The sequence below is a fragment of the Egretta garzetta genome, unplaced genomic scaffold (assembly GCF_000687185.1).
Source record: "Egretta garzetta isolate BGI_Z169 unplaced genomic scaffold, ASM68718v1 scaffold81, whole genome shotgun sequence".
In the NCBI taxonomy this organism is placed as follows: domain Eukaryota; kingdom Metazoa; phylum Chordata; class Aves; order Pelecaniformes; family Ardeidae; genus Egretta; species Egretta garzetta.
Window position 1 is genome coordinate 1,592,822 of NW_009258671.1, and position 13,941 is coordinate 1,606,762.

General features: G+C 38.5%; 1 protein-coding gene across 1 annotated transcript in view; it reads left to right on the plus strand.

Moving 5' to 3' along the window:
* The first annotated feature begins 750 nt into the window (after positions 1–750).
* The window catches only part of PIK3C2G (phosphatidylinositol-4-phosphate 3-kinase catalytic subunit type 2 gamma), a 199,628-nt gene continuing 186,437 nt past the window's right edge, over positions 751–13,941 (plus strand). Inside the window, exons 1-4 of the mRNA XM_009648693.1 lie at positions 751–1,410; positions 6,634–6,716; positions 10,219–10,376; positions 13,716–13,827. Coding sequence (XP_009646988.1) covers positions 751–1,410; positions 6,634–6,716; positions 10,219–10,376; positions 13,716–13,827 — 1,013 coding nt within the window. The remainder of the gene's footprint in view (positions 1,411–6,633; positions 6,717–10,218; positions 10,377–13,715; positions 13,828–13,941) is intronic.

The following is a 13,941-nucleotide window of genomic DNA, read 5'->3' on the forward strand; positions in this document are numbered from 1 at the left end:
TGTTAATTTACAAAAAAGAGTTGGAACCTCAGACTTTGAAATTTCATCTGTTTTGAAAAACAAAGAAACAAAAAAGGCTGAAATTTATTTATTTATATTTGTTTTCCTTTATATATGCCATATCTCAGGTTTTGGGGTATAGCGTTTTGAATATTAATTGGACATCCATGTCTTCTTGCACTTTGACTTAACTTTTCTTTACCTGATTACACTAAGATAAAAAGTGGTAGAATATGAAGAAATTTGAGGCACAAAAAAAGAGGAAGATGTGAATGAAACTGCTGTTAAAGTGACCATTGATAGAAAGCTTTCCTACCTGCTTGTTTTAGATTCTGCATTAAGTGGGCTATGCAGATGTAAAATAATGGAAATAATACAGAGATTTTCTTTAATATTTGTCAGAATTAGTATTCAGATCTGTTGTTTCAGTCATCCTGTTGCTATTATTTACGAGTCTGGGGTAATACTAATAGTAATAGTATAATAAATATGTCTGGAAATAAGGAGCAGGCAAAAGAATATTCAAGCTCCAGATTAAGAAAATATTTCCACCCTGTGGAGAAAGCTCTAAAGCAAAAAAAGGCTAAAGAAGTATACTGCTTTCATTATATTAGATATTTGGGGTTTAACTTTTATTCTGTGCTTGCTTTCAGTGGCTATGTAGCTCCAGTTCTGAACATTACCATCTTGACCTTGGAATTATTGTAAGACTTCCCTGAGGATTAATAAGACTGAAGAGAAGAATCAGCCATGGCGTACTTTGGGATGGTGCCTTTCTCACACAATGCATTTCATGAAGGACAGGCTGGGGACCAAGCATCTTACCCAGTGTACCATTCTGGTTCTGCTGGAGAGGTTCGTCTAGGATTCGATCGAATAGCTGATGAAGTCAGCAATGAATTTTTTTTTTATGGTTCATCACATTCACATCATCACGAAGAAATTTTTTTCCCATCAGATGTCTTTGGTCTAAATGTGCCTGACCAGCAGTTTTGTGGTCAGCCTTTAGTTGCTTATGGTGAACTTTACTCTGGAAATCCTATCTCTCAATGGCAACAAGGCACAGTGTCACCAACGGTTGGCTTTAGATCTTCTTTACTACCCGGTTACAGAAACTTCTCTCTGGTGGATCCCTACCCCTACAGTCAAGAGAGAGAAATCCATGGAGGGAATAGTATAACTCCAGTCACAAATGTGTTTGATTCAAATGTGGAAAGAGGCAATACTAATCTGAGTTTTCAGATAGGCTTTGACAATGTAGGTGCTCATTGTCCTGTTTTCTTAGACAACTATGCATTTGGGCAAGAAGTGAGAGGTGAAAGTGGAAATGGAGAAGCTTGTTTAACCAACACTTCCAGAAGTTTCGGCATAGGACCTACCTGGCCCAGCAGCTCTGGGCATGACAGAGAGGTATTTAAATTTTCTCATATTAACAGTGCTTAAAGTTCTTTATTCTTGTTTGTGACCTTCACTTTGTGTATTCACTCACACTGATGCAACATGGATTACAAACACTTGATTTAAAGACCTGATGAAACAGAAAACATTTACACCTTGGGGGAAGCAAAAGCTTTTGCTCCTGTAGAGAGTTTTTGTCATGTGTCTTATGATTCAGCTGGCCAAAAGCAACTGTGAGACTTATTACTGTGACGTCTTTATTATTACTCTGTCTTTAGCTGTCTTTTTGAAACAAATACTTTTTTTTTTTTTTCTCCTTCCATCAGGTGTTCATAGCTCCATTTGTGACTTTGCTGTTTTTAATAATGATGTCTTATGGGACTCCCATGGCTCTCTCTGATGTTATATGTCTCCTCGTTTTCCTTCTTTCAAAATTCTGACGTAGAGAAGGAAAAAGAACATGATAAATCCTCCCTTTCCTCTAGTCCTTGTTAGCATTCTGAATCATTATAGGAATCCTGAAATAGCCTACAGGATACCTCTGCACCATGAATATTAAAAGACAGTTTAGGTTCACCTTCTGCTTTTAATTCCGAGTGATCACAGTATCATAAAGCAAAGGGGAAGAGACACTTCACTGACTTGTTTCTATGTCTGTGAATAGGGAGAACTATAGAAGTAAACATATGCAGACCCAGACAGATGGAGGAGGGGGAGAGCGGAATATATTTGAGGATAGGAACTCTTAAGACTAATCCTGGGCACCACATTTTGGAAGTTCAGTGATGAATACAAGAGAGGAGGGTATGAATAGGTGGAGGGACAAGAGGTTGTTGTTGCTTTTTACTTATGATAAGAAAACAAGAGCATGCTGACATCACGATGAAAAGACCAAGCCTTCTCATGAGAAAAGTAGAAAATAGTGATATACAAACGAGCAGGAGGAAATTAAATTGTGGTATGGGAAGAAGAGGTGCTAGAGGAAGCAGGCATATAAGAACAGGCACAAACGCTTCTGTGACAGAGGAGGAGAGAATTATAGGGGAGGGAAGAGAAGAGATGAGTGAGTCAAGGGCAACTACAATCAAATGTGTGGGAGGATTTGATTAAGTCAGGAAAGTATTCGAGCTGTTTAGCTAGAAGAGGAAGAAATGGAAGAGAGGAGGGAATTGATTTGTACCAGAAAAATCAGTGTGGTCACAGGAATTCCTTCAGGGAGAAACAGCCATGTCAGGATAGAAAGAGAGCCAAGGCTAAGGGGCTGGCAACTGAACCTTGAGGTGGTAAGAAAGGGAAAATAACAATGAAAGAATGTTGAGGGGGGGAAAGGGTAAAAAAAGCCTGTGAAAAAGTAACTCATTGCTACTGGGCTGGCAGGTTTGAAAAAGATAAGAAGGGCTATGGGGTGACAGGGCTAATGCTGCGTAAGACTGTCAGAATGGTTGGAAAAGTGGAGCACCACAGCAAAAGAAAGAGAGCGAGCACAGATAGGTTTGGTGAAGTCCAGGATGAGTAGACAATGCGTCTGAGTAGTAGGAGACAAACACTAGGACTGCAGACAGAGTGAAATGGAAAGGAAGCTGCAATGTGAAGATTAGCATTGAGATGTCAGAGGTATGCAAGATGAAATATTCACATTGATGAAATTATGTTGTCATTCTGATCCTTAGCTCTTGGATGCAGTTGTATGGCCCTAGGCTTTATTTAATGCATGCTAATCAAAATATGCCTAGTGTAATAGAGGAAACATTCATTTTATCTGGCCTTGTCATCACAGAGTCAGATGTTCAAAAATACTGAAGAAACTGTCTTCATAAAGTCCCCGTAAAAAAAGGTTTTATTTTCTCCACATTAGAAAGAAAACTGAAATACAACCTAAAAAGTATCCAATAGATTTGGCTGCTCCATCTATGATATTTAGGATCTAGTGTTTTCAGAATAACAAGCAAGGCTCACTTCTTCACCCAAGGCCAATCATCAGACCAAACTTCATTATTTTGGTTTGGGTGCTTCAGAAATGAGAAATACACAGTTAGTGTTCATATTTGGGAAGGATGGTTCAGGTGACTTGATTAGCATAATGTGAGAAATCTGTGCATGGGAAAAGATAGATTCCAGTTGTCCAGGGATGCGCTCTGTTACTTTATTCCTGTTGTCATCAGTTCTCTCCGTATGCAATTCTCTGTCTCATTCACTGCACGCTTTGAGATATTTGCAATGAGTGGAGACTGGAGTCCTATAGAAAAATAAAGTGTGATCATGTATTTAATATCTTACCTTTGTATGCAATGGAAAGAAATTAAAGTTTCTGGACACCTGAAAACAGAAATGACAAAACTAGGTCTCTCATTCACGTGATTCACCAATGGACTTGGAACTATATATCTGCTACGTACACCTCTGCCACCAGAACTAATTTGAGTTAATTAGCAATGGTATATTAATTTCTTCTGTGTAGGCTGTTACTAGCCTAATCTACACAGGATGCATGTTTGCCATTAGGATTCACTCAGAAATGCTGCCAGCAAAGGTGCAGAGAGGCAGAGGGCTCCTGTGTTACTTCTGTCTCCTGCAAGAGAGGGTTTGGATTCCAGCGTTGTCTGTCAAGCTCTTTTTTGCCATCCTTTAGTAATTATTTAATCACATTCTTCTTTAAGCCATGAACTTGAGGATCCATACACATGTACTCGTAGCCAATTGTCCTTTCCCAGTCTTGGCCCTCTCCTTGCTTAATTCCTCTCTGTTCTTCGTTCCTCAGTTCCCAAATGCGGTTTTGCTCTTTTAATATCTTCAGTCCCATTCAGTCTTGTATCCCAGCCTCACCTGTTCTTATCTGTGGCCTAGTTTTCTTAGCCTTTCATTTATCTACTGTCTCTCTTTTTCCATGGCACTGTACTTGCTCTGTAATGGCAGAACTGCAGGTGGAAAAGAAGCCTTTTTGTGTTGCTGGAAGCAGCAGGTTTCCAGCCTTCCCTCCTGTGGGAGTCTCCATCCACTGCTCCTGTAGTGTAGTCTTAAGTTGTCCCTACTTTGCAGCACAGGGCTTGGGTGGTCCTTAGCTCTGTAGAGTCCCTGTCAATCTTCTGTTCCTCCTGGCTGCTCACCTTCTCCTACAGCTTCTTCACCAGCAGCTTGGCAGCGCAGCCAGAGCACAGCTCCCACCAGCGAGGCCACTGCTTTCCCCAGCTGCAGGACACCAGAGGCACCAGACAAGTCCTGCAGCCAGAGACCTGGGCTGTAGCATCCTTACTGTGGAGCTCTGTGTGTGTCGACATCTCTGTTATCCACAGGGGCAGTCTCTGCCCCCCATGATGAAGATTGTGCCATGTGGCATGTCACCACCATCCCTGTATAGCCTGCAGTGCAGGTTCTGGGCTCCCTTTGCACCCCTGCTTCAATGACTGCTGTAGCTTTATCTGGCTGCTGTGCTCTGTGAGCTGTGCTGCGGAGCTCACCCACAAACACAGCGATGTCTCTCTGAGCTTGTTCCAGCTTGAATTCCTCCATTTGGAATGTAGGGATACACAACATCCCAGATGCAAGCTTCCTAGGGCCTTGTCAATATATCTTTTTGTAAAACTGCCTACCCTGATGTATGATCAGAAATGGGTTTTTTTGGTTGTTGTTTTTTTTGTTTGTGTTATGGGGCGGGGGGGTTTATGACTGCATAATTTTGGGAGGCCATTACTGTTACCAAATTGTTCATCATTTCTAAATAGTGAACCTCCACCGGAAGTTCTTATTACTGTCTGCTGCGGTAAATTGTAAGGTAGGTGTCTAACCAAGGTGGAAAAAAATGATCCAGTTGGCGGTGTCCCTGCTGACTGCAGGGGGGTTGGACTCGATGACCTCTAGTGGTCCCTTCCAACCCAAAACATTCTATGATTCTATGATTCTATGATCCAGTGCTATGTGTTCAGTGACTTTTGAAGGAGCTTTTTCAGCAGTCTTTAGAATCAGGATGATGGGCTACTAATTTGTATAGCCAAATTTAATTTCTCTCTCTCTCTTATTGCAAGCTTCAGGGTTATCCATTATTTTTCCTACCAGACATTTTAATTTTTCCCTCAATTGATGATGCCCCTTATTATCTTTAAATTCATAAGCACTCTCCTAATGCTTGTGCTATTTTAGTTAATGAAAATACTATGTACAATGAGACCCAAGACTGATGGTTATCTATAAAATGTTCGTAACTTCTATGCTTTCAGTGCTGCCATTGTGATCTCCCCACTAGCCAGTTCCCAACAGATCTTTCATCTTTTACAGTCATCCCATCTTTTAAACTGTAACTAAACTTTCCCAGCCTGCATCTTTTCATGCATGTTGCACTTTGTCCAGAAAAAAAATCCTAAATTGGGTTTCTTATTTATTTTAAATTTAAATTTAAATTTTTATAATTTTACATACTTGTATTTAAATTATTATTAAAATGATAAAATACACCTTTTGCTATATCTCAGTTTCCTCTTCTGTGACAAGTCATTAATTGCTTCTCTTTCTGAAGTGGTTTAAAAGTTGGTGTCTCAGCTAAGCCTTGTACGTGTCTCTATGTACAGCTGTAGAATGGGCTTGCAGATATAATAGTATTAAGCTCTTTCCTGGAGGTCATGTTCTGACTGAAGGGTACTGTGGCAAACAGACAAGGGGGTGCTTTGACCCAAAATAGTGGCTCAGACCCGTCTTCTCCAAGTTTAGAGGAAGTATCTGGGGATTTTTCATGTTCAACAGAATATACCAGCTTCCTGTTATCTGTCTTAGGGACTTACTTGACAGGTTTGAATTTGAAGGGATCCTGAACTTCCTTCCAAGGCACAAAGAGAAAATAAGGATTAAAAATCACTGCAGCATAAGCTTCATTTTGTCACTTCTCCCTTTTGTAAACTAAGCATGTATCTTCTTCATTTAGAGTTATCTGTGCTCTGACACTAAGTGAATTTTGAAAGCTTTGTCTGGAATTCCTTGTATTCTGCACAGAGGGGGAAAAAAATAATTGTTAAACCCAGGGCAGCTGATGTTTTGTGAGTTTGTGTTTTTTCTCTGAAAGCATTTAGAGTGCAGTCAAAATGGGGTTATTTGTGCTTATTTGGAGCTCCATCAAGTCAGGGGAGAGATGATAAGGTATGAAAGTTAGTTCTTGTGGAAACAAATGCAAGGTTAGCCTTATGCTCCTTCTGCTTCTGTTATCTAAATAACTGAGCTCTGTTTCTTCTGGTGTCATTTTGTTATTTTTAGGCTACAGGTTGGTCTATCCAGCTGGTTGAAGCAAATCAAGGAAGTAATGAAAACACAGTTGCTTTTTGCAATGCAGTGGAGGAGTAAGTAATGAAAAAAAAAATTATTCAGCCAACTATGACATTTGACTCATTTATATTAATTGGTTTGGTTATCCCTGCATTCCTGAACAGTGCCATAAGTCCCATATCTACTTAAATATGGAAACATTCCTAATTTTGGTTTAAAGATTAAAATCCACAAAGGAATGTTGATTCCCAAAATATTTTCTCCCTTAGCTGTCCCCTTTATCAGCGACAAGTACATTTAACTCTTTAGCGTTGACGGTTTATAGTGCGTGAAACTTAAGATCCATTTTCTGCCATTGTCTTGGACAATATTAATGCCTGTGTAGCTTGGAGCAGGAAAAAAGAATTGGAGAAACTGAGTGACTGAGAACAGAATGACTGTGTACTGTCATGAGGAAAAGTGAGACTTAGCAAGCGACAAAAACTACTCCTAATTTTTGTTTACCATTACAGTTAGTAGCGTGGCTTAGTGGAATAGAACTTTTTTTTACTTTCTTAATCTTCTTTGGAAAAAGAAATTGTGTTGAAATCCAAGAGCACTAAGAAATACAAGTTTTTAGACCATCTGTGCAGATTTGTTTTCCCTTGTAGATATTCACTGATCAGACTATCAAGTTGTTAGCACAAATGCATGCTTTTTCCCCCAGAAAAGTAGTTGGAAAATGGAATGCTGCTTTTTTTTTTTTTAATTAGACTTTAATGAATTTACTGTATTCAAGGTCAGCCAAGCCTGCTTCTCTTAAAAGAAAAAAAAAAAAAAATCCAGTTTGATGTTGCCCTAAAATTAAAAGTGAATATATTATATATTCATACAGAGTAGATGTTCAGCTTCAAAACCTATTCATTCATATGCATCTCAGTTTTCTTTTTTCCACAGTTCATCAGTCTGAACCCCAACCCAATTCTACTGACATCAGATGCATGAAGGCACATTCCACAACAGGCTTTCCTCTCAGATATTCAGATTTTTTTAATGTCCAAACATTCTACATTTAACTTTGCACTCTAATTATAGGAAAAGCTTTCTATTGATTTTTTTTTTTTTTTTGTGAATAAATGAGTTTATTTACAGGGCTAAAAGGATTAATAGAATTAAGCCATTCCTGTTGTGCAGTAACTTGTTTAATGTACATCACTAGCAAATACTCTTAAAAAGAAAATAAGAGCAACCTTTGCTTTTTTTTTATCAAATAAATGGGAAAACATTCTTAGGACTAAATGTCATAGCAAACAAAAGACCAAAAATGTCATCAATTTGCAAATAACTAACATATTCAGTCTTGCCAAATGGGAATCCTTCTAGTCCCCAATGAATCTCGGTAACTGGCAGTTTTATACATCAGAGGTAAGACGTATAATTCAAACTCTATGTCATGCAGACTTGCACCTCCAGCATGTAGCTCAAATAGAAACCCATCATGTTTTTCTCTAGGTAATATTTGTACAGGTAGCAATCTATAATTGAAACATTTCATTGTATACAACTGTAAAGCAGTTTTCAAAGTCCCTGTATCAGGTTACTTTTACAATTATGGCCATAGCTATAGAGAATGTTCATCCACGGGTGGCTTCAGAGTACATCTTAAAGCAAGTTTGATACCAGAAGATGCCAAGCTGATAGTCTCAGAGTTCAGTGCTTCAAAATGCAGAGTTCCTCTACCTCCTACTGACTTCAAGGATGTGCTCTGCATCACAGAGAAATACATAGCATAATGAAATGCTGTGAAATAGCAAACCCCTAGAAATGGTAGTACTTTCTGCATATGCTGAGTTGTTGCGGCACAGAAGACAAGTAGCACAAGATTTTCTTCATGTAATGCTTCTGTGGTACTTCAGTTGTGCCTTGGAAGACCTAACCTTTCAAATTTTGCAGTGGGCCTGTTTTGCCCACTGGCTCAGGCCAGAAGCCCCTTATCACTTGAAATCAATAGATGGCCATAAATGAGCAACACTTTCTGGAACTGAATGCATTTTCATCTGAAAATCATAAACAGCAAATTTCTATCCCGACATTATCCTAAAATATAGGCGATGAGGTTTTCTTAGCTTTGAAATGGCTGCCAGTAAGTTGAGGAAGTGATTCGTGTCCCGTCTGTCTACATAGCCCATTAATTTGATGCTGGAGAAAGGATAGTGAAGTTTCCAGTCTTACTCAGTCCTTGGACTTCTTACAGAAACAGGTCACAAGAGTGGATTTGGTGATAGGGGAAAGCTTTATGTGTACCTTGCTCAGAAAGAAAATATACTGACATCAACTACATAGGTCACCAAAGCAGCCTCTGTAGTATAATGTTTTTTTTACTATAAGTATAAATCTATCTTGTACTGGAGGTATTGTCAAGCCTCATTTTCTCCTACCCCACTGAAACTTCATGCCCCCTGGCTTTTCATTATAAGAAATGGGCTGCTTCATTGGATTATTAATTTTGGAAACCTAGATTTTTTTCCTTCTCATGCTATAGAAATACATGGCATAAAAGAGTAGTTCATACTGTTGTTTAAGAGACTTGGGTGGCAGCCCTGAGGCGGGAGGTAACATAGTAATGAAGAAATTTATGTGAGAGAACTATGGCTCAAAATACACTGTAAAGCGCTGCCAGCTCAGAAGCTACAAAAATGCTTCTTGAACTAACAAACAAAAAAGAATGCAGTATGCTTAGTACAGGATATTTGAGTTTAGCTGCTAAAATATTCAGGCCAATTAGTGAAATGTAAAGCTTCAGCTGGTACAATATGTACCCTTACCTGCAGCTGCAAAGTGTATTTGCTTAAAAAGCAAGTTTAATCTCAGCTGACAGACGTAATACCTGTGACCAGTGTTCATTAGGAAATGGTACCTCAGGAGGAATTAGTTTCTGCAAGTCTTTGGTAATTGAAAGGAGGAGGGGCAATATATTTCATAGGTAATGGTATATCACAGGGACTCAATGACTGTAACAGTTATTGCTCTCTACAGACATTTACATAAATACCCAGGGTTTTAGTAACAAGGATATCAGATTGGATTCGAGAGCACTGTGAAAATAGGGACTTTTTAAGATTTTGCATGGAAAGCATGTTCCTGTGTTCATCTTGACCAGCTGTCCTAGTTGCAGCTGTCTGTGCACATGCTCCTATTAGTTTTATGTTAAAACTATGTTATTTAAGCACATATTATGGCACCCTCGTTTCTACTGTACTGAGTGTACACTGAAGTCTGTGTCTAAACTGCTTTTGGCTTCACTGAGGTCAAGCTCAGCCATGACTCTGTGACGTTTATGAATATTTTACTGATGGTTTTCCTATTAAGTAAAAGATATAGTTATATGTGTGCTGTCTGATATGTAGTTATCTCACTAATGCATGAAAACAAAGCTTGAGTTGCTACCATTTTCCCCTCTGTTTGCATAAAATTTTATTCCTAACAGGTCTCTATGTATTATTATTATAGATACCTTGCAGAATTTTTGCTTTGTTCTTATAAGAGAGCTGAAATGCATACATATGTAGACATAATTTAATCACATGTTCTTTTCAGATTAAGAAATGCCTATCCTGCTTTTGACTTGAAGACAAACACTGGGAAAATCTGGAGTGTCGCAACAAGGTTCCCAGATCATATCCTTGGTGAATCAAAGCTCAGAATCAGTGTTTGGACAGACTCTTCACCACATCCTCTGCTTCTTACACAACATGGTAAGTGATTGAGGTGTCCGTATCCTTCCACAATTCAATTCCATGGAGATAATAATAAAATGCATTTGTTATCTGGAAAGACAGTTGGAGAGCAAGGCTTACGTGAGTGCATACTTTGTCAAACATGTTCAGCATATTTGCTGTAAAATTAAAATCACATTAAATATTAAACTTTGCTAATGTGTGGATCTCTGCTTTCTTTAGTCACAATTGGAACCAATTCTGGCCGTCTTAAAATGGACCAACATTCAGACTTTGATTCAGAAGGAATTTAAGTTTGTGCCTAATTTAAAGTGTAGGGGTAATCCCCATATAGTTGTGGAACTTTTCACAGCCTTGACTCTGTTTCTGAAGCCAAGACTTAAGAGTCTGCAGAGTCACTAAGACTCCTCTGCACCTAAGGTTATGTACAGGTCAGGCAAAGTACATGTGGGTCATAAGTGAAAAAGGAGAAATTCCAACTGGGTATAAGGAAAAAGGAGAATAATTAAGAATTGGAACAGTTTGCCCACAGAGGAGGTTGTGAAGTCTCCGTCCTTGGAGGTCATTAAGATCTTCCAGGACAAAACCCTGAACAAGCTGATCTGAATTCAGTGCTGACCCTCCTTTGGGGAGGAGGCTGGATGTAGATGGAGCTACTGAAATCCTTCCCAACCTGAATTATTCTGTCATGGGTGATTATGGGAAGCTGCCACTGCTCCAGCGCATCCTGCATCTGTGGTGAATGGAAGAATATTTGATTCCAACTCTGGTAATTTTTACCTCTTAAGACACATAAGCAATAATGAAATACATTTAAAATAAAATTTTCCCCTCTCTCATCCTGTGCTGCTTCATTAAGTGATAGAATTCTGCTTCATTAAGTGATAGACTTTTTTTGTGAATCTTTTCTTCAGTTGTCAAGGAATTTATGTGGCTGTAACAGACTGAGTATTGGTTTGTTTGATGGGTTGAAAGCTGGAAAGCCAAAGCTCTACAGAATTTCAGTCAACATATATTAAAAAATATATCTTCATAAATACAGTAGCCAAGACTTCCGCATTTATTCATACATGTTTGGTTAGTTGTATCGGGAGCATCTACATATTTATTGGAAAGCCTGGCAAAGTAGTAGGTTGAATCGTCTTGAATCAGTATTTTGTGGATTCCATGAAATGAAGGTACAAAGATCTCTGGACACTTGGACCAGAAGATAATTACCAGAAGGTAATTTCCAGCACTTCTGTCAGCTAGGCAGGGGTTCCCTGTAATGCAGAAGTCTGAACTACTGACAAATATTTTATCATATAGCATTGTTTACCTTACAGCCTGTTTGATTTCTGGTCTGCATAACTTTATTTACAAAAATGCTTTAAGAAGGCCAGCTAAAACTGAAGGGGATATAAGAAACAGTCCCCATCCTAAACTCGCTTACAGGCTAAGTAAAAAATAACATACATTCAAAGAGGGGAAGCAGGGAGAAAGTACACTTTTTGCCCAGTCTAACACAAAGAACATAAAGAATTGTTCACTCATGCAGCAACTTTCGCAGAGCAAAGAAAGGAAAAGGGATCTGTGGAGTGCAAATGAATGATATTGTCAAGTTTCAGGTTTTTTTTGCTATGGGTGACCTGAAAAAGTGCACATTACAATTTTAATTCAAGATTCTTTACCATTCTGCCTTTTCTGGTGCAAATAAGCACTGCATTTTACACTTCAAAACAGCTATGAGGAGTTGCTTAAAATAGTGATTTGTCAAAGGGCTAGGTGTACAACTAGTACGACTGGTAGAAAATGTTTAATCAAAGTGGCTTTCTGAGCAAAAGAAAAATGGCTTTGCAAAGAAAATTAAAATTTTCAGGAGGAACTTTTGAATCCATTTATATGTTTGGTTTTCCCTGGGGAAAACCAAACCAAACCAAAACCCAAGCTATCTATAGTAATCAACTCTTTTTTTATTTCAGCTTTGTTTTTGTTGCAGCCCCCACCCCTAAAAATGATCAGCTGTCCTCTGAAGTTTTTTTCAGTATCACATTCCCTTAAACTTCCCTGCAAAAACACTTTTGCATTTGTAGGATTGTTCTAAAATAATAGCGTAGCAACTCTGGACCAGATTTGCCAGTATGAATTGGCGGCTCTGGGCACTTCAGAACACCATTAAACCCAATGAAACTGGTTGGTTAGGCTCAGTTTGAACCAGTTGTCTGAACCTGGAGCAGTGTAAATTAGTCAACACACAAGTGTTTAGTTTCTGGGGATTTGTATTTAACTGTAGGTAGTTTTCAGTTTTTGTATCAAAAAGTTCACTTGAAACTTGTAGTAAGAGCTCTTAATGGGCGCTAATTTTGAAGCAATAAAGAAATACCATCAACGAAAAACTGAAAGGAAAATCTGCTTTGGCTTTTCTGTTATCAGTTACAGACAATGAGATTGCCTGAGGGTTATGGAGGAAGTCCATATCATTTTGCATTGTAAAACCTTCTCAGTACCTTATATAAAAACTTTTCACTGGAGAGTCAGCTATTTTTTCCACTGAAGAGAAATGTCTCAGACTTGAAGCATCAGTGCTGGTAGAGTATGCCCTGCATGCCTGTAAAACCAAACTTATCAGACATGTTTGCAGTTTGACTGCCAGATTATGCAGCTATTCTTTTCCTTTTTTTTTATCAGTTGTCCTAGAATGGACAGAGAAGAGGCATGTTGGCAGGGTCAGAAAATGGCTTAAAAAGCTGAAGTAGCATGGGAGAAAATTCTCAAAATCCTAGAGTATTTCTGAACAGCAGATTGTATGAACTGACATACCACTTCTTAATTTACATGCATTATAATGTCACTTTACATAACACTAATATATTTAATCTGTAATATTTATATAAAATGCATATGACCATCCATTTACTTGTTGGTTATGGCTAAAAAGGTGTGCATTGCAGAAACAATAAGTAAAATTCTGGAGCCTTATTGTGTCATGAGCAGCAATAGAGTCAACTTTTATATAAGGCCATGTCCGCACATGGGAAATGTATCAAGATATTCATCAGGAAAATGAAAAAAATAAATTCCATTTGTCTCTTCCTTTCTGCTTGGGAAAGTTGCTCAGCTCTTCATTCCAGCTACCTAACAAATTGCTAATTTCCTCTAAATGGACATAGATTCTGTGACTTCTCGTAGAGCATTTGAAGCCAAGTTTAAAAAAAAAAAAAAAAAGTCAGGTGTGGCTTGATCTAATTCCTCTTGATGGAGCTAGTCTGCAGCAGTAGTTAGGAATTACACAGAAATTCTTATTTTCTTTACTCAAGTGTGTAGCCTGGAATTCTCTAGCAAGCTACCATTAATTTTTCTTGCTATCCTTATTTACAGCTGGCTGTATTACTCATGACTTAGTTGCAGAGATCCTCCATTGCACAAATCGATGCCCAGTCCAGGAGGAATGCTTTCTAAGTGTTTGCGGGTCTGATGAATTCTTACAAAAGTAAGTATCTCATTAAGAGACGGTATTGAGTATGTATTGTAAGCTGTGCATTTAATGCACTCTGCTTACATGCTATGTAAACAGTAGCATACAGAGAGTTAGAGTGTTATGTTC